Source organism: Podarcis vaucheri (assembly GCF_965113315.1).
Source record: "Podarcis vaucheri genome assembly, chromosome: 12".
Classification (NCBI taxonomy): domain Eukaryota; kingdom Metazoa; phylum Chordata; class Lepidosauria; order Squamata; family Lacertidae; genus Podarcis; species Podarcis vaucheri.
This window is the reverse complement of record NC_138750.1, coordinates 5,408,083-5,428,756: the sequence shown is the minus strand read 5'-3', so window position 1 is coordinate 5,428,756 and position 20,674 is coordinate 5,408,083. Positions and strand designations below refer to the sequence as shown.

At 42.7% G+C, this 20,674-nt stretch overlaps 1 protein-coding gene and 2 long non-coding RNA genes across 4 annotated transcripts in view; 1 reads left to right on the top strand and 2 right to left on the bottom strand.

Moving 5' to 3' along the window:
* The first annotated feature begins 252 nt into the window (after positions 1 to 252).
* Positions 253 to 1,102, top strand: LOC309515279. Its single transcript, XR_014212390.1, has 2 exons — positions 253 to 749; positions 798 to 1,102. It is a non-coding gene; the product is annotated as an uncharacterized lncRNA (long non-coding RNA).
* A 716-nt stretch (positions 1,103 to 1,818) lies between these two features.
* LOC309515244 lies at positions 1,819 to 7,097 on the bottom strand. The gene is made up of 2 exons (XR_014212352.1): positions 6,106 to 7,097; positions 1,819 to 5,728 (listed from the first exon to the last, which is right to left on the bottom strand). It is a non-coding gene; the product is annotated as an uncharacterized lncRNA (long non-coding RNA).
* A 2-nt stretch (positions 7,098 to 7,099) lies between these two features.
* Positions 7,100 to 20,674, bottom strand: part of EGFR (epidermal growth factor receptor) — a 147,964-nt gene continuing 134,389 nt past the window's right edge. The window contains exons 21-28 of one of the 2 annotated variants that reach the window (XM_082192750.1): positions 19,285 to 19,440; positions 18,172 to 18,247; positions 14,881 to 15,027; positions 11,941 to 12,038; positions 10,909 to 11,076; positions 10,580 to 10,630; positions 10,286 to 10,391; positions 7,100 to 9,024 (exon numbers count right to left, since the gene is read on the bottom strand). In XM_082192750.1, coding sequence (XP_082048876.1) covers positions 8,648 to 9,024; positions 10,286 to 10,391; positions 10,580 to 10,630; positions 10,909 to 11,076; positions 11,941 to 12,038; positions 14,881 to 15,027; positions 18,172 to 18,247; positions 19,285 to 19,440 — 1,179 coding nt within the window. In that variant the 3' untranslated portion in view covers positions 7,100 to 8,647. The remainder of the gene's footprint in view (positions 9,025 to 10,285; positions 10,392 to 10,579; positions 10,631 to 10,908; positions 11,077 to 11,940; positions 12,039 to 14,880; positions 15,028 to 18,171; positions 18,248 to 19,284; positions 19,441 to 20,674) is intronic. The other variant, XM_082192751.1, reaches the window with a different exon arrangement.

The window sequence follows — 20,674 nt, the reverse complement described above, 5'->3', positions numbered from 1 at the left end:
GCATAGTCCATCAGTTGCATCCTGCAACCTGGCCTCCATCTGAACTACACCTCCCATCAGCTCTGGCTATTCCGGCTGTGGCTGTTGGGAGTTGTGGTCCAAAACATCTGGAAGCCACCAGGTTGGGGAAGGCTGTTCTAAAACCTTGTGGCCTCTTAAAAATTTCAGTCCTTTCCAGGCCACCTTCTAGAGGCCAAATCCCAGTGGTGCAAAGGAGAGATAAAAGTGGTTGGAACAATAACACACATTTCATCTTTGTACAGTGGTGCCTCGCAAGACGAAATTAATTCGTTCCACAAGTTTTTTCTTCTTGCGAGTTTTTCGTCTTGCGAAGCACGGTTTCCCATAGGAATGCATTGAAAATCAATTAATGCATTCCTAGGGAAACCGCTTGCCAGGCTGGCGGTGCGGAGAAGGGCTTTTCTCCCCACCGCAAGCCTTCAGGACAGGTACGGGAACAGAGGGGAAGGCGCGCAGCGCTTTCCCTCTGTTCCCGGGGCTTGCGTGGGAGGAGGGTTTTTCCTCCCCACCGCCAACATTCAGAACAGCATTCTGAATGTTGGCGGTGGGAAGGAAAACCCTCCTCCCACCCCAAGTCTTCAGGAAAGCCATCCGAAGCTGGGCGGTGGGAGAAGGTGTCCCCGCCCCCCCGCCCGGCATCGGAGCTTCGTTCCGATGCCGGGCGGCGGGAGAAGGCGTCCCCCCCCGGCATCGGAGCTTCGTTCCGATGCCGGGCGGCGGGAGAAGGCGTTCCCCCCCCGGCATCGGAGCTTCGTTCCGATGCTGGGCGGCGGGAGGTGTTCCCCCCCCCGCCCGGCATCGGAGCTTCGTTCCGATGCCGGGCGGCGGGAGGAGGCGTTCCCGCCCCGCCGCCCGGCATAGGAGCTTCGTTCCGATGCCGGGCGGCGGGAGGAGGTCCGAGGACAGTGGGGAAGACGCGCTGCGCTTCCTCGCTGTCCCGGAGATTTCCCTATGGGCTGTCGTCTTGCGAAGCAAGCCCATAGGGAAATTCGTTTTGCGAAGCGCCTCCAAAACGGAAAACCCTTTCGTCTAGCGGGTTTTCCGTCTTGCGAGGCGTTCGTCTTGTGGGGTACCACTGTACTAGTTTTGGTACACACCGTCCTTGCCCAGGCAAACAAAATGATATGCAGTAATAAAAAGATACAAATTAAGTAACCGCAGAAAGGAAGTCGAAGGAAATGAAAATTGAAGTTGTAGAGACTTTGTTTTTCATGTTAAAGTATTTGTAAATTGTGAAAATGAAAAATAAAATTCATTACAGAAAAGATCTAGTGCTGTTAATATCTAAAGCAGGAGTGACTGATACACTGCAGCTGAAGAAGGCCTCTGGCATCCCAAAGACTGAGACTCATCCCTGGGGCTCAGCAGGATGTAAGAGATTCTCTGGGGCTACTAGCTCTTTAAAAACTCTACTAACTCTAGGGAGTAGGATTGGCCATCTAGTCCAGAAGGCCAAAGGGTTGTTGAGTGGAGGAAGCCGGAGGAGAAAACATTATCCACTTGGTTGCTGCTGTGGCAACAAGGAGAGGTTAGTTTCATTTGTTCATCTCCCTTCCACCTCATGGTGCAGACTGCTCCCTTGTCAGCACATATGTATACCATGCAAAGACTTAAAATAAATTATTATTATTATTATTATTATTATTATTATTATTATTATTAATAATTTAAAAAAAAAACAGAGCAACAAGGTGGTGATTACTCTGGGGGCATCAGTAACATAAATGACTACTGGCCCAGTCTCCAACAGTGCTCTTCATTCATACATCTAAATATAAAATAAACAATACATAGGAGGATTATTTCAAGGCTTTATTTAAGTAAAATGGCCATGCTTCAAAAACACATTACAGTCATGTTTGAAAAGAAGGAATATGATTTAAGACTACATTGTGTATTACATAAAAACAATCATGATAGCTTATGCTGCCTCCATCTTGGAAAGGAGGGTCTAAAAGAAAACTTTATAAAGTGCCTATTTATCTTTGTACAAAGTTCACCTATCAAAGAATTTTCAAAAATAGACCAGTTCTACATAGCAGGGACTTACCCAGAGAGCACATTCACTTCATGAATGCATTTCTAGATTTAATTGGTTTAACAGTCATTCCCACTTCCCAGAGAACCCTTGGGATTGCAGTTCTGTGCCAGGAAACCGCTGGGAAATGCTGGACACCTCACCATTCTTTGGGCTGGGGAGACTCTGCTCCTAATTATTTAACTAAGGAAAAATTTATCATTTTTGATGGAATATGTTTTATAATTTGACCTAAGTCAATTTTTTCAAAATTTCTAGTTAGCTCCCATGTGGATCCATTTTCAAGAGTCACAAGGGAAATCAAAGACCAGTCCTTTTTTTCAGGGGGTTCTCAAGGGTACGCAGTCCTGGCACCTCTTTTTGCTGTTAAAAAGTGTGGCACATACTGTAACAACTTCATGGTGAGTACCAGCACTATTTTTCTAGGGGGGAAAGCACTGAGTAATTCCATAAAAGCTTCTGCTTACAAGCCAGTCAGAATATTCCTTTCCCATTGAACACAATACACTATATTACAGTGAGTGATATCACCATACATCCTCAAAAAAACAAAAAACAAGAAAAATTAAAAACTATGGAAAATAATTATGTACATCTTATTTCACTGAATATACAAAGTTTTAAAATCAACACTAAAAACAATTTAGCAATACAAAATGTGGCTTTTATTTTTACAACTGTGCTTTCATAAGTGAGTAACTTTACAATGCTCATGTAGACATGTGCCCCAGTAATCCTGCATTACCTCCATGTATTTCAGTGGAATAGTTATTGGTGGTTTGAACCCTATACCTAAAGATACACTACTGAATATAATCTATATTATTCCCTACATAAAGCTGATTACAGCTTCACTGAACTAATACAAATATGGGACTAGTTCCACAGGATCTTTAATACACCCATGCCCCAGTTCACCTCTTCATCATGAGCAGACAGGACTGGCCCATCCATGAGGCAAGGTGAGGCGACCGGCTCGGGCAGCAGGATCCACCGGGGCAGCAGATTCAACCTCCAAGGAATGCCTCACCCGCTGCCTCTGCAGTGCCCTCCTCTTCAACCATCAGGTAAGGTTGATTTGACCTCCCTCTGTACCCAAAGTAGAGCTTCATTCATCCCTCATTCCCTGGTGGGTAGAGCACCATTTTGTGGTTCACCTCAGGTGCCAAAATGTTTTGGGCCAGCCCTGTAAGTAGAGACTCTGGATGAGGATGTGCCCCCTATTCTCATAGAGACATGTATGGGGCTTAGATGAGCATCACCATGCAGACACTCACCCAAATCTGCTTCTGTGCCAGGGCTGGCCCCATAAACTTTGCTGCCTGAGGTGAAGGACAAGGTGTTGCTCTACCCATTCCATGTGCAGAAGCTGACCAGATAAGCAGCTGACCCTTACTTGAACACTGGTGTCAGGAGAGCACCCTCTGCTGCATGAGAGGCCAAAAGGCTAGTCAGTGGCCGCATGACAAGCCATATGGCACTGATAGATCTGTCCTCTGAATAACTAACAAATGTTCCATTTTCTCGCCATCTGCTGCCTGAGGTGCCACCTCACTCTGCCTAATGGTAGACCCAGCTCTATTATCTATGCACATCTCCCTCTTCTCAAAGTGATACACAGCTTTGACCTTGCATTGTTCACAGTAAATCAATTCAAGACTCAATGGATGCAGTGAGATGAAAATTAGGTATTCCCTGACTACTAAGATGTTGTAAGTGATGATGCACAAAGCATTTCTCATGTGCTTCAAATGGGGCCTGACTGGAAGATATATTGGTCGTTTGTGTACTAGATGATATACTATAATTGCACAATTCTAGATCCAGGGACTGGGGATAGGTAGAAATCTGATTCTAGAAACTTTCAAGATTCATTGTTTGTAGTAAAAACAACACAAAATTAGCCAAACCATGTATCAAATAGGTGTTTTGTTTGTTTGTTTTTAAAAAAATAGCTGTGTTTCATTCTTTTTTATAGAAACTACCTAGGTGTAAGACATGTATTCATTACATTTTTCTCTACTTTTCTGTGCATAAAGGAAACTGCCCCCCAGCAAGGCATCAAAATCCATTTATAGTTTAACATCAGTGGAGACAAACAATCTATAGATTTTAATGGGGTTTTGCCACCAGTTTTGGATCCCAGATACTGAAAAGACAGAAGGGTTCATTCTGTCATGTCTTACTCCCGTACAATTCCAACTGAAACGGAACAGTGCTTATCAAACCCTTTATTTGTACTAACATTTAGTTTTGCAAGAGAGTCTTACACACGTTAGCAAATTATGCTGCATCATAGAGAAATTTTTATTGCTCAAATGGGAAATCCCAAATAGAAGTTGTGGGACACAAATTAACGACAAAAAAGTGAAAGTGTATGCGTGCATATATGTAGAATCCAAACTAGATGTGGTATATAATGCAGAAACAGGTATATGAGCAGTCATATTTCACTATGCCATCCATTATCAAAATATTTAAAAGTAAATCTAACAACAACAGCTGAAAGAAAAGGGCCTTGTTACTTGAATATGCCTGCAATCCTATGCATGTCTACTCAAAAGTCAGTCCTATATTGAATTCAATGGGATCTGTTCTCAGGAAAATGAATATAGCATTGAGGCCTATAGCATCCCCCTGGTTATCTGCAGACTGGTCATATTTTAATGCTAAAATATATATTCACCCGGTCCTTAGATATTAAAAATACTCATTTTAATCAGAGTTTGTTTTGTCCCAAGAACACCTGGATTCACTATTAAGTAGGAACCTATGAAAATAGTGATGAATGTTATTTTATTTAAAACAAGAAAATTAGACATTATCTTTGGTCCTAAGAATTCTATATCCTAGAAAGTCAGGTACTGGAACAACAACAACAAACAAAAAAAACCCCAAAAAGCAAAGGAAGTGAAAAATATTGGGGAAATAAAATATGAAATGAGTTTTCAGTAGGGAAAAAAATCACAAATTCATGGTGATTTAAGATTATTATAAAACTTTTTAAGTGCCACCCCAACAGTGAAATTTTTATAAAGTTCACAAAATTTTTACTACACATTTTGACAAGAACGAGGAGGTGCAAAAAGAAAAGACAATGCTCACTTGTCCCACCTAAAATATTTTCTCACAGAGAAATGTAAATCATAGAAAAATTAGAGCAATGTTAACAACAGCTGACATTGAAGAGGTAGGGTAGCAGTTTTTGTGCTATTGCCTGTACGGAACTTCCAGGTCTCAAAAATGAAATGCTTGTCAGGAAATGCAAAGGGTCTTGCACTGCTGCCGTCACCATATACTGTGTATCTAAAAACACCTTTGGCGCAGGAATCAATACGAGATCCCAGTGTAGGAATCACTGCACATGACCATCATATATGTTGGTTTTTTATGCTGCATAATGTTCTGGTGCACACATGGAAGACATCTCAACTACCTGCAAAACTTAACTGTTTTCATTCAACTGGTACAGTTGGTGCATGTGTGCTATGGAAGTTGAGAAAGAAATACTGCTACTAATAATTTTATTATTTATACTCCGTCCACCTGGAAACATGCATGTGGGACAGTCTAATGTGCAATGTATAGAGGTATGGCAAGGAAGCTATGGTGTCCCCGCCCCCCGACAATAATTCACATAACATGCACATGTTATTTATGTTTTAGTACCTGTGTGTAAGGGACGCGGGTGGCACTGTGGGTTAAAGCCTCAGCGCCTAGGGCTTGCCGATCGAAAGGTCGGCGGTTCGAATCCCCGCGGCGGGGTGCGCTCCCGCTGCTCGGTCCCAGCGCCTGCCAACCTAGCAGTTCAAAAGCACCCCCGGGTGCAAGTAGATAAATAGGTACCGCTTACCAGTGGGAAGGTAAACGGCGTTCCGTGTGCTGCGCTGGCTCGCCAGATGCAGCTTTGTCACGCTGGCCACGTGACCCGGAAGTGTCTCCGGACAGCACTGGCCCCCGGCCTCTTGAGTGAGATGGGCGCACAAACCCCAGAGTCTGTCAAGACTGGCCCGTTCGGGCAGGGGTACCTTTACCTTTACCTTTACCTGTGTGTAAACAACCCCTCTTGAAGAGGAACTGGTCTCCACACACAACTATTAGATCATTACCAATGTTGTGATTTTTGCCTCAGGTTTGTTGGTATAGACTGAGTTCTGTACCAACTTTATATAAGAGGTTTGTAATGTAAATCACAAGCGGGAGAAAGGCACTGTATCAATTCATCCTTATTGCAATAAGCAGAGCCTTGCTCCAGTGGTGTGGGAGAAAGTGGGGAGTGGCGCCCCTAAATGCCACTGACATAGAAGCCCAAACTAACGTGGGAACAGAAGACAGGTCAGCTATTTATACAATGGCACTGGCCTAGGTTCCCTGAAGGATAAACGCTGGTGCAGCCGGGGGGGGGGGGGAATGGAAGAGCCATTATAGCTCCAAAACCCCAATGAGAGTGGAAGGAGGATGGCACATTGCAAATGAACTGTTGTGAACAATAACTTTGTCCAATAACCTGGACTTTAGTTTAGCATGGAAGAGTAATCTCAAGGCCCAGGGCCTAACCAACTACTAGGCAGAACAAATGTGATTTCTTCATGTATTTAATCTTTTTAGGAAATAAATCCACGATTTGATAAAACAGAAGTAGCCAGGAATTAAATTATATATCTGTTGTGTGTGTGTTCCAGTTCAGCAGTGGAATGGTCTACTCCGGGAAGTTGTGGACTCTCCTTCCTTGGAGGTTTTTAAGGAGAGGTTGGGTGACCATCTCTCCTGGATGCTTGAGCTGAGATTCCTGCACTGAAGGGGGTTGGACTAGATGACCCTTGGGGTCCCTTCCAACTCTAGAATTCTATGATTCTATGATAAATGATTTTAAAGGCTGTGAGTTCAGGTGGATTTTTAAATATAAACATGAGTTACCTCAGTGGATCTAATCAAATCAGAAGCCAAAGTAAATTTAATTGAAACGCAGCCTGAGGAATTGTATGATGGAATGAAGGTCGGTGGGTCAGAATCAGTGCATATTTTTGAACAGCATTACAGTATTATGATGGTTGTTCTACTTTTAATAACAGAGAGACAATTTTAAGCTACTGTACATGAAGCGTTCTCATTTATGGACTGTATTGCATCACAACATGAGCCACGTAAGTTATTTTGCATTGAATGGGTCCTACAAGGGCGAGGTGGCTCAAGAAAAACTATCAATAGTTGGTTAATTTCCCTCTCACTTTCAATGGAAACTTGTTGTCATGACATTATATGAGTTTGGGGCTTGATGAGGGATAGCAGAACAATGAAAGCTACCTCTTGAAACACCTTCCATGTGTAACAGGAAAAAGGTAATTTCAATTTCAAAATCAGCTTGGCTGCTGATTTGGGGCTGCACTGCAGAAGGTGGAAATGAATCCACAAGTTTATAAGACTAATAGTACTTTCACATATAATCAGTGGATTGGTCTGAAATTCTTGCATTATCAGTGCATTTGTGTGTAAAATTTTGGTGATCAAGTACAGGTGATTAATCCTAAGCCCCTGCTTTCCTAATATAACTGCTGTGTATTAACTGGTGTTTTATTCAAGAAAAAATCATTGTAGGGCTGTAACTGATTCTCTCTCCACTACTCACACCAGTAAATTAGAAATCAATAGGAACTTCTCCTGCACACACTTCATTTATTAAGGTAAATGGGAGCTTTGCAAAAGTATTAATTCCTATAGGGCTTGTGCAGGAGAACAGTGTGCCCATATTCAGACTACTTCAGCCATATTGCAACCTTTGCATTTCCTCACTGTTTAAATTTATACTAATTGTCTAAATGCCATCAAGGCAGTGAACTGAGAATGTGTTTTGTTTATAAAAAGCACCCCTCCTCATTTAAAGCTTTTTAGTCAAACCTTTAAAACTCATTTTTTATAACTCTAGAGAAAATATTGGAGCCAGAAGACAAAAACCGCCCCCCCCTCGAATGCCATCCACGCCTTTGGTGAGCATTTTAGAGACAGTCTAGTGAGTTCCCAACAGTAGTGGTCAGGTGGCAGTGTGTGCTGTAGGCATGTTCTTTTGCTAAGCTGACCAGGGCTGATCACATTCTCTGCAACCTGTTTTATTTTCTGAGAAATATCTTAAGCAGAATCTCCACATTTTCCCCAAGTGCCTTTGTCTTCTCATTTGTATAAGAAAACCCAGACCAGTTTTTCTTTAAATCTTACGACTGACAAGCTTAGGAGACAGCGAAATATCTTGTGTCACTTCTCTCCATCTCAAATGATCCATGTGACATGAAGTAGTTCAATATCTGGTCTTCTTGATCTCACAAAAGCTCTTAAAAATATCACAAATGTTTACAAAATATAGGCTGTAATCCAATATAGTCTGTAAAGAAAATAAATGAATGCAACAACAATTTCTTGCTTGCTGGGTGTTGTCTTTTCTTTGATAAAGACAGAATAAGTCCTAAGCAAACTGGATGAAATCAACTCGCACATACAAAAGGAAATTGGCGCATGTTGGAGCTGCTCTCATCTGTTTCTGTAGCGGCCAGCAATGTCACCTGCATTTCTGGTGCCACAAGAGGTCTCTTTTGGTAGTCATGCCGAGGCTTGAATGTATTCAACTTTTGGTGCTGCTACCCTGAGATATTCTGGATTCTCAGCTGCAGGAAGCTTAGAGATGCCATTGGCTTTGTTCTCCTTGGGCAAGAAGTCTTGCTGATAATCGGGATTGTCCAGATTTATTTGGTGGTTGGTTGCCTGATCCCAGTAGGGCAAGCTGTTGAAAACTGTGTTAGCAAACGGAGAGAGGCTTGTGTTGAGATATTCAGGGTTGTCCAGTGCCGTACTGCGGGAATTCTGATGGTTTGAATCAGCCACAGACTTAGGCTCAAGGGTAAGAGAGAGATTGTTGTAGACTGGATTTTGCACAACAGAAGCAGGTGGTGTTTTGGTCACTAGCTGATTCACGTATTCTGAAAATGGTTGCAAGAGAATTAAGATCGGCAAATGCATGACTTAACATTATCTTCAGTCAAATAAGGAAATAATCTCAAAGAACTAGATATGCCCTTCAGTAGGTGAAAGGCTGACAGAACATTCTGGAGTGTAACCAGAGCTAATCGTGTTCATATAGGAGCATGAGGGGAAATTAATCCAGGGACAAGAAAACAAAATTTTCCTGTGGGTATTGCAGTTCTCATGACAAAGCATTTTAGGGGAAAAAATGATTCTGTGGCCAAATTGTGATTCAACATATGGGACTGACAGGGTTGACCTAAATCAGTTTGCATATAACTGAGCTGTGAGCTCTTTGGCTACTCCTAAAATCCTCTCACTTTGAACTTAATAAGATACTTTTAATATGCTTTTTAATATGCTTTTTGGACAGTGTTCTCGAAGCTACCAGCATGAGTTTGACCAAACTGCGGGAGGCAGTGGAAGACAGGAGTGCCTGGCGTGCTCTGGTCCAGGGGGTCATGAAGAGTCGGACACGACTAAATGACTAAACAACAACAACAACAATATGCTTTTTGGGTTGTGTTTCATATGTACAATGTACTCTCATTGCAGCTTTTGGTTCCTTTATTTTATTCACATTAGTTTTTCCCCCTTCCATATAAGCTGTGCACATTTAATATGCCTTTTTAGCATACAACTGTGTGCACATCAAAATTCCCGTTAGGCACATGAACTTATGATGTCAAAGACCAATTCTAGGCATTGTTGGGCAGTCAGAAGCAACATGCCTGTAATAGCAGATACATCTACCCCCTGCTTGCTTGCCAATAGGTTTGGCAGGTCTTTGTTTTTTTGAGTTTTTTTGCCAAGGCTTCTGAGCCTTTATTTCTTTGTTTTTCTTATTTTAATGCAAGTGCCCTGAGAGTTACAGATGCTTATAAATTGACAAAGTAAAATAACATTTAAGAAATCTCCCTCTCTCATCTCAAAGGCAACCTGCTCAGATGCTGTGTGTTGGAACATAACATGTTGATCCAGTGACCAAGATATCTGTGTTACTACTCCTCATAACGGCCTATTCACTGATTTACAGTTCAAAGCAAGAAAATCACGGAACTAACTATTTGGGGAATGGCAAAAAGAGACATGAGAAAAGTTGTGTGAATTTTGTCATGATTCTCTGCATATACAACGGGAGAACAGATGCCCTCTCTAAAGACTAAATCTGCTTGCCTGAGAATTAACACAAAGATTTGGCGATCTCTGTGTACTCACCAGGAGCAGGTAGGAAGCTGTCATCCAGGCTGTCATTCAGGCATGTCTCAGTTGGGTCTGAACTATATCGCTGGATAAAGCTGTCTTCTCTCACTGGAAAGCCCTGCTGGTTAGGGGAAGGCATTGATTAAAACAAGGTGTATGGCACACTGCTTCTAATAGCACAACACGGCCATCCCAAATCTAAAGAGAAACCTCGATGACCTGTGTTTCTTTTAAGCACTCAATGATATCGAAAAAGCTGTGGAACAGTTTCACAGTTTCTGCCTGTGGTCCTGAATTCTTCAGACTTACCCCATTTCTATCAATACAGGTTACAGTTGTAGAATTATTGCTGGTAGCACTCTAAAATAGAAGAAGAGGAAAAAAGTTTCATTGTTTTTGATTTAACGGAAGAAACATACTAGATTACCCGAGTGCATTTCATACTTATAAAAACTGTTTTGAAAACATTAACGTTTATTTTGGCAAAAGGTATGAACCAGGAAAGCTGACGCCACAATGCATTTAAAGTGTTACTGCATTTGTTGGTTTTGTTGCTGCTGCTGCAACAACAGCAGACTAGCATGGCTACCATCCTGGACTTTTCTCAATATGGAAACTTTTTGGAAATAATTCCATACCAATGAACTTAAGAGAGGTGTCCGTGAGTTTGATGGGCTGCTGAAAAATCCCTGGTGTGGAATGAGGTATTCATCTGCATCCACGAGGTCCTCCATGTCTTCCTCTTCCATCAGGCTTCGGTAAAATTTTGAGTCTGTTGGGCTTGGTAAGTGCATTCTTTCATCACCCTTTCAGGAGGCAAACCACAATGAGAATTTGTGATTTTGGGTTGCACCATTAATCACAGGTAGACATTTATCATTTCTCCCAACAGCTCATGCCATAAAATACAAATTCAAACTGAGACCAAGAATGGCAAAGTTCTGTATTCATGGCAGCTGCTTCACTGTAGCACTAGATCTAGCTAGTCCAGCATCCTCTTTCCAAAGTGGTTCACCAGACGCCTCGCAGAAGTCTTAATGATGATGCTTGTGGCCCTTTGCCCTTGTTCTTCCCCAGGCAGCTCATTTTCAGTGTGCCAACAACAGTCCAGGTGACTGAAGTTGGGATGTGTAGAACCCACCTTAAGAAGTTTCACTAGTCTTACTTCAGAAATTTTGCTGGAGCTGAAACCTCTAAATTTACACTGAAATTTGGGTTCATGCAAAATTTGGTGCTGAGTGAGGACAGTCATAATTTTTGCTACACAACACAGCCCCCTTCAGAGGTGGGGTGCTGCTTAGCACGTCCTTCCATTATTGGAAGAGCTGCAAAAACTGCCTCCTGCCTTCTGTTAGCAGAGATGTCCACTGGATCACTGCTAATGGAAAATCACAAAAACATTCTGTCTGGTTGATGAATAGTTCAAGAGCTAATATGGATTACAAATACATCAGAATCATGTTACCAGATTATATAACTTGTGTTTAATTTACCAACTGAGACATTGAAATTTTTGTTTTTAGCTTTATAGAAAACAGCAACAACTGTTTTGCACCACTTCAGCCACTTTAAAATAAAATAATTTTATTATGCTAAAATAATCTTAACATACATTTCTTTCTTATTGCTTTCCTTAAAAAAGTAGTCACCACATTACTGATGGTCAATACCTGAATAACCAGGTAGCGCTGGGGGTCCCGAGCCATTTTGGAGAATTCTGCTATCAGCTCCCGGAATTTGGGGCGACTCTCTGCATCAATCATCCAACCTTAGGATAGAAAAGAGAGAGAGGGAGGGAGGGAGGGAGGGGACAGAGTTCAAAGTGACACTTGAAAAACCAGGAACATCTGTAAAAACGTAAACTATAAAAGGAGCCAGAAACTTCTGATTCCCTTGCATAGTACTGAACACTAAACGATCGCTAGAATTGGGAAACCACCATTGCTTCTTTACTCCAAAAAATCCTAGGTCTATAACCTGATATCTGTAACACTGGGGGGCGGGGGGATTATTTTGTCTGCAATCTCCATCTGAAAACAGAATCCACAAGCACAATACTGTCATAATTTCTGTTTTTGTTTTTTGGTACGCTTACTTTGTTTATTATCTTGTCTGATTAAGAGTTCTGGAGAACTTAGAGGTCTGCCATACTTTTGTGAACACTTGGGTTGGCTTCAGTAAATGTACTTTCCTGATGTGAATTTAGCTTTAGCTTTGTAATTTACAGCAGATCTGTCATAAATTCAAAATGAAGTATTTAATGCCACCTAGTGGATGATTTTATGAACCTTTTCTTAAACTGAAAAAGAACACTTCTACCAGGTTCCTTATATATCGTTTAAGGAGGGAGAAAAGATTCATACTTAAGTAGGATCAGGAATGCCAACTTGAATAAAATATTGTGGGGGCCCAGGCAAGCCCCAGCCAGCATAATCCACCGCAGCTGTATGCCATAATCGTCACTATTATAACAAATAAAGGCTTGACATATCTCGCTTTGCATGTCATGAGTCTATCTCATTTGTTAGTTTCACCTTTTAAGTTGAATTACTAAAATAAATGAACTTTTCCACGATATTCTAATTTTTCGAGTTTCACCTATATATGGAGCTATTCCACAACACTGCCTTGTGAATTGTAACTGGGGTCATATTTCCCAATGAATGGCAATCTTAAGCATATTGTTTTAAAAAGGTATACTGTAATCGCCTTTCTTACTCAATGAATCATGCTAACACATACAAGGAATCAGAATCAGAAGAATCTTTATTTGCATCGGCCACTAGCCATAGCAATAAAATAAAATACAATGTACCGAGACAGAGGTAGAAACTTAACTATACAAAATATGTTTTGGAGGTTCACATCAATAATCAAATAATAGATCTTATTCTAATTGCCCCTGCTAATTTTTTTTGCGGTTTTTGCTGTCACCTGGGTATCATGATCTGCTAGAACAGGCATGTCCAGCCTCCAGTAGGCTGTGATCTACTATCCAATAGAAAAAACTGGCAGTGATTTACCACACTATCTCATTGTCATTCTCCAACTTAAACATATTACATTTGGCTGGGGAAACCCAGTTGGATGGGCGGGGAATAAATAATACAGTGCAAGCTAGAAGCACTCAATACTGCCATCTCCACAGGGACAAAACTTGTTTTCCCAGCGGTATTTTTTGAAATCAACCCTCAGGTACTGCTGAAGGCAGTATTTTCAATCTTGCGTAAGTAGAAAATAATCATATTACATAAGTAGAAAATAATCATACCATGGACAAAATTTCCTTATCGTGGCCAAATCATTCTGTCGCTCAATATCATATAAAGGTAAAGGGACCCCAGTTGTCCCCCAGTAGGTCCAGTTGTGGCCGACTCTGGGGTTGCGGTGCTCATTTTGCTTTATTGGCCGAGGGAGCTGGCGTACAGTTTCCGGGTCATGTGGCCAGCAGGACTAAGCCGCTTCTGGCCAACCAGAGCAGCGCACAGAAATGCCGTTTACCTTCCCGCCTATTTATCAACTTGCACTGCTTGCTTTCGAACTGCTAGGTGGGCAGGAGCTGGGACCGAACAATGGGAGCTCAATGGCCGACCTTTCGATCGGCAAGCCCTAGGCTCTGTGGTCTAACCCACAGCGCCACCCGCATCCCCAATATCATATAGGCACTGTCTAATTAAATTATTTGCTTTACTGAAGCCCAGTGTTAATAACTGTTGTGGTGATAAAACATTCCACAAGCTCGGGGGACAGCAGGGAGGCGCAGCGCCGCCATCCTGCTGTTCCTCGACCTGGTTCGGTTTCCCCGACCTGCTTTTGGGGGGGAAATAAAGGGGAAAAAATTCCTTTATTTCCCCCCCAAAAAACTAGGTGCGTCCTATGGGACAAAAAATACGGTAAATGCCCTACACCAAATCTAATTCAACAGAGGGGAGATTAGTCTCCTAGACCAATGAAGCATTTGGAACACAGGATGGAACAGGGGAAAAAATGCCTTAAGAACTTAGATTGAACAGCTTCTGTAGATCCAAGGTGAGCGCCTGTCCAAATCTGAGCCCCATATAATAACTGTGCTGGGGTTTAGCTTTAAACACTTCAAGTGCTGATGGTATGTGATTGCCACATTTTGTATGGAAAAGCATGTCATGATGTGCTCTCCATGACCCTGTTGACTGAAAAGTAAGGCCGAGGTAATTAATGACTTTTACTTGTTTGATCAACTGATTATCCACATACCATCTATGGGCCCTATAGTTTCTTGAAAACAGCATGACTTTGGCTTTCTTGTAATTCACAGCCAGCTGTTCTCTTTGTCAGTATCCTGAGAATGCCCTCATCAATCTTTTTAGGGCCACTTTCGTTTGAGATAGAAGTACCGCATCATCTGTGTATAGTAATATAGAGATGGCTTTTGTGGCCAATTTAGGGGCATGATATTCTGGGGATGTTAAATTCTGGACAATATCATTTATATATAAAAAGTGCAGGTGCTAGGATACAACCTTGCTTAACTCCCTTTGTGGCTGGTACGGATCCTGTGAGCTGCCCATTTGTAGAGCAACACATTTTCAGCACAGTGTTTATATAGACATTTAATCAAGGAATTGACTTACATTTGACCATGATCATGTAGACGTCTATTGTACAAATGGGAGGCTGAGGCAACCGCTCTCCTTTCTCCAAGACAGAGGAAATTTCACTGGCTGGGATACAATCATATGGTTTTGATCCAAATGTCATCAATTCCCAAACAGTGACACCTGAAATGTCATAGCAAACCAGAATGTTAAAGACTCATCCTATAGGGAAGAATACTCCTAGTTCCCCTGCAGATGTGCAGTTGCTGTCTGGGGGCGTGAAAGGACTGCAGAGAGGCCTGCAGGCAGCACTGGAAACACCTGCTGCCCCAGCTAGGCCTACACCAGCTGCTGGGGCAGCACTTTGGGGGCGGAATGAGGGCATGGGTCAGCCCCCCATGGTAAAATTGTTTTAATGGGAATGTGGTTTTTAACTTAGGTGTTTTAAAGGTTGGCGTTGTTTTATTTGAGAGTTGCTTTAATTTGTGCTGGCTGCTTAAATGTGTGAGGGGCGGATCCAAGGAAAGCCCACCCTCGACTCCATTGGCTCCGCCCCCTGCACAGCCCAGGTCCCAGCCTGCATCCCCATTCACCAAAGCAGGGGGCAGGCATAGGATCTGGTTCCTGATAGGTGGAGGGGGCTTATGGCAGGAAGGGCACAGCCAGCCAGGCTGAATTAATTTGTTTTCTGGGGAGAGGGAAAGGCCTGCCCTGGGAGTGGGCCCAGAATTGCTGGGGGACATTCCACTAGGGAGGATGAACGGAGACACCCAGTCTCAGTAATCAAGGGTGGGAGGAGGAGTTGCTTGAGGGATGGACCATGTCATTACTAAGCTGTTGCTGTCTGGTATCAATAAGGGTGTCCCACATGACCTTAACGTAGCACTGTGGTCAAGACCACTGCCATTCATGACATGCTGGTGGATGGAGGTTGTGACCTGCCATGCGTAACAGAGACTTGACAGGACATGGCAGCTGGGCTTGTTCTTGCTGTTGCTTGTCTGCCAGGTTTCTCTTACTCACAGCAACCCAGATCCTATGGTTGGGGGGGGGGGTTTGCAGTGATCTTTAGGAAGTCGTTAGTTTTCATCAGGCACAGGGGCGATAGGGGCAGTAAAGGATTCCTATTGATGTACCGACTTCCCAGCTGCACCAAGGATTCCCTGCCAGAGCTGCTTCAGGCCGTGGTGGATGTTCTCCTGGAGACACCTAGTTTGGTGATACTATGTGATTTTAGCATCCATACCAATGCAATCTTAACCTTAAAAGGTAAAGGTAAAGGTACCTCTGCCCGTACAGGCCAGTCTTGACAGACTCTAGGGTTGTGCGCCCATCTCACTTAAGAGGCCGGGGGCCAGCGCTGTCCAGAGACACTTCCGGGTCACGTGGCCAGCGTGACGAAGCTGCATCTGGCGAGCCAGCGCAGCACACGGAAACGCTGTTTACCTTCCCGCCAGTAAGCGGTCCCTATTTATCTACTTGCACCCAGGGGTGCTTTCGAACTGCTAGGTTGGCAGGCGCTGGGACCGAGCAATGGGAGCGCACCCCGCCGCGGGGATTCGAACCGCCGACCTTTCGATCAGCAAGCCCTAGGCGCTGAGGCTTTTACCCACAATGCCACCCGCATCCCCACCTTAACCTTACAAGGGGCCATTTGGGACTTTGTAGAAAGCATGGCCTCCATAGGGCTGTCCCTGAATAACTCTGGCTGTACTCATAGCCGTGGACAAGCCTTAGGTCTGGTGTTTACTTCTATGGATGTTGGTTATCTGACATGAAGTTCCAGTGGAACAAAAGAAGTGCCACGATTAGATCACTTCCTGATGCAACTAGACTTCTCCACAACCTTTACTCTCTGCATGGAGGTAGGACCAATTTGAATGGTCTGCCCCCAACACTTAGTGGATCCAAATAGCTTCCAGAGAATGGTAGGGGATGTTATTAGCCCAGGTTGATGCCCTTTCAGCTGATTTCCTGGTGGCCTGCTGGAAGGCGGAGTTAACCAGGGCTATCAAATGTCTGGTTCCAAAGCACCCTCATCGATTGCATGGAGCTCAGATGGTTCTGTGGTTTTTCCTGGAGCTGAGGGCAATGAAACAATCGCTGAGATTGTTACAGCACCAGGGGCGAAGAATTCATTCCAAATCAGACTGAACATAGGTTAGTGCTCAATGTGCTCAGTCTACCAAGTGAAGGTGAAGAGAACCTTCTCCACTATTGCATCTGTGGAAAACAGTTCCAGGAGACTCTTTCAGGTGGTTTGTCATCTAACGCAACAACCTTCACCACTGGGGCCTGATAAGGACCTGCAATGATTTTGCAGATAAAATGTACAGTGGTACCTTGAGTTACATACGCTTCAGGTTACAGACTCCGCTAACCCAGAAATAGTACCTTGGGTTAAGAACTTTGCTTCAGGATGAGAACAGAAATTATGCTCCGGTGGCGCAGCAGCAGCGGGAGGCCCCATTAGCTAAAGTGGTGCTTCAGGTTAAGAACAGTTTCAGGTTAAGAACACACCTCTGGAACGAATTAAGTACTTAAGCCGAGGTACCACTGTATTAAATTCGAAAAGAAGTAGACTCCACTGTGGTAGGGAGAGTGGGAGAGTGCCAGAGATCTGTCTAGTCAAGTTGCATGGAATCAATTTCAACCTGTTGCTTCCACATGGCCAGGCTGCTTGGATGAGTGAAACCAACCACCTGTCTCCTTGATCCTTGCCCATCCTGGCTCATAAAAGCGAGCCAGGGAAGCGCTGGGTAATGGGCTCCAGGGGGTGGCGAATGATTCTCTCTGTGAGGGAGCCTTTCTGGACTCTGCCTGCCTGCCTGCTGTCTCATCAAAATGGTGCATGTGCTAGTTATCTCCATATCAGAAGCTAGGTGTTTTCAAAGGGGTCCTATCCCGGCATTGTTGTCGATACATTAGATACCTATACAAGTGATCTGAAGGTTTTTTTGTATGGGAGGTGCAATCCATCATCTGAGCCCCCCCCCCACCTGTAGTCTGAAGTGGTACAGCCCAGACACAACTTTACTGCCTCAGAGGAACAAAGCCTTAACCTGCACTAATCTACACTTCTTTTAAGAAATTGTTTAGGAACTGAAGTGTAAAATTATGATAAACACCTGAGAAAAATCCCTTATTCCCTTTCCTCACATACATATTAGTGAAATGTTTTGTGCGTTTATAATCATAATGTTCAATAACTTTTCCTATTAAATATATTCTTATAAACATCATGTGGGGAAATGAGCTCTTTCAGAAGATCATAAAATCTGCTCAGCTGCCTATCAAGAATCAGCATAGCACTTTTTTCAGACTTACCATAACTCCAAACATCACTTTGGTGGGTGTAAATGCGATGCAGAATAGACTCCAGCGCCATCCATTTAATAGGAACCTGGGAAGATAGCAATGTAATTGCTAAATCTGAATGCTAAATAGTAAGCACTGAGAAACAATTGGGATGAGCGCAAGGATGAGTTATTTTGAAAAAAATGGATGTAAGAAGACAGCCAATTAAACAGAAGAACAGAATGCAATTTGGGCCCAGTAATAATATTTATGTTGCATAAAACTGTTGTTCAGAATATGTAAACTAGAAGTTTGCCACCGATAAAACACTTTCCATTTATAACACATATTATTACCATGCATAGCTGCTTCTATTGAGCAGAGTTTAACAGATGGCTGCTAGCACAGATAGGTAACATAGTAATGCCAGTGCTTTGTTTATCAGTTTAAATTTCAATGCGTTTTTGTCATCTAAGGTATTGCATATTAGGAAAATGTTCAGAAAAGGGGAAACAACACGATCAAGGGGCTGAAGCAATTCCCCTTTGAGAAATGGTTGCAACTTCTGAGACTTTTTAGTTTAGAGAACAGCTGAGTAAGAGGTGACATGCTGTAAGTTTATAAAGCTATGCTTGGCTTGAAGAAAGTGGAGGGTTTTTTTTTGCTTTCTCCTATAACACTAGAATTTATGGACATTCAATGAAGATGAATGTTGGAAGAATCAGGACAGATAAAACAAAGTAATTACTAATTCAGGATGTAGTTCAGCTCAGGAGGCAGTGATAGCCACCCGCTTAGATGGCTCTCAAAGAAAACTGGACAAATTAATGGAGGATACGGCTATCAATGGCTACTTGCCACAATGGCAGGGATGCTTCTGAATCCCAGTTGCTGGAAGAGGCAGGAGGGGAGAGGCCTCTGGTGCTCAGCTCCTGTATCAGGCTGGCCACTGTGGGAACAGGATGCTGGACTAGACGGGCCTGGTCGCTGGATCAGGCTCTTTGTTTTCTTATGTGGGCAAGAGGTTTCTTCAGGGACTGTATGGGAGTGATTCAAAAACTCTTGAGGCAGAAATGCACCAGAATTCTATCAAACAAACCAAGAGGAATGATTTTTTTTAAAAATCATCATCATCTTTCTTACTTTCCCCCCTTCTGCATGGTATTCCTTTTCTTCTGCACCAAGCAGTTTGGCCAGTCCAAAGTCTGTGATCCTCACATGCTGAGGAGTCTTAACCAGGACATTCCGGGCAGCTAAATCACGGTGTACCAAACGACGTTCCTCCAGGTAATTCATTCCCTGCATACAATAAAGAGTTGTAAAAATCTTTTTTTATCGCCCCACACTAATAGCCATGCTACGTAGAATATTAAAGGACTATATCGCTCCATACAATAAATGGCCAGTTCCAACAAGATTTCACCATTGTGGGAAATGGTTGCAAAGGTAGAGAAGTGATTAGATGTTTTTAGGCTTATACTGCCTAAGTATATATTGTCACAAAGATCCTTCCAATACCTAGGAAGGTAAGAGTCCACTGCCAGGTTTAGGTGTCAACTTTGGATCTTGTGTTTTACAGCAGTTCCTAACTCTGGATTCTCATGTTTTGGGACTACATAGCCTACAACACCTCTATGGTCACTGGCCAAAGATGTGCAGTCCAATGACGCCTGGGCAAAGCTGCTCTATCTTCCCTGGTGACCAGACTCAGTTGTCAAACATTTCAGAAGCTGAACAGGTTTCTGGAACAGATTAGGTTCGACAACTGAGATTTGAGTGTAGATCGGTAAATATACATAGTATTAAATGTTGGATGTATGGGAAAGGAATCATAGGAATGTTTCTCCATGTGCTGAAATCTACGCAGATACATTCAAATCACTGCTTTCAACAAGTCAACTAAGATATCAACTCATCTTAAATGGTCATAACATCACAAATATGTGTCACCATATTAATCCAAAGGATCTCTATATACAGCCTCTTTCAATTCAGAACTTCACAGAGGAAACAGAGGGATTCAGAGCAGCAGCAGGAGCAAATTTTATTTGTCACATGGATGGTGGAAAATGCTGCATCTTTGGGCTAAAAACTGTGAAGGCAGAAATCCTCTATTCTCTACACCATTAACAAATAGCAGAATTTATGTTTTCATGCTAAAGTAATAAACTATATTTGTGATATTCTATAGTAATAACAAATACTTCCCTTGTTTTGTAGTTGTCATTGTTGGTACATGACTGTTAATAACTGTAACCAGAACCTTTACACATTATGAAACACTGGCATTCTTATATGCTTGTGAAAATGGAGCCTTTGAAAGAACTACAATCAACTCATTTTTGAAAGAGGTCAACAGAGAAAAAGCCCATTAATGCTTGGGGGGAGGGTGAAATCCCCAAACAGAAATGTGACGATAACACAGTAATAGGAAAATGTTTTTCTCCCAAGTGTCCACCCCCATCCTTTCTCCATTAACCTTGGACCAACATCATAGTATCTACTAAACATTTTCAGATGAACTCCCACAATG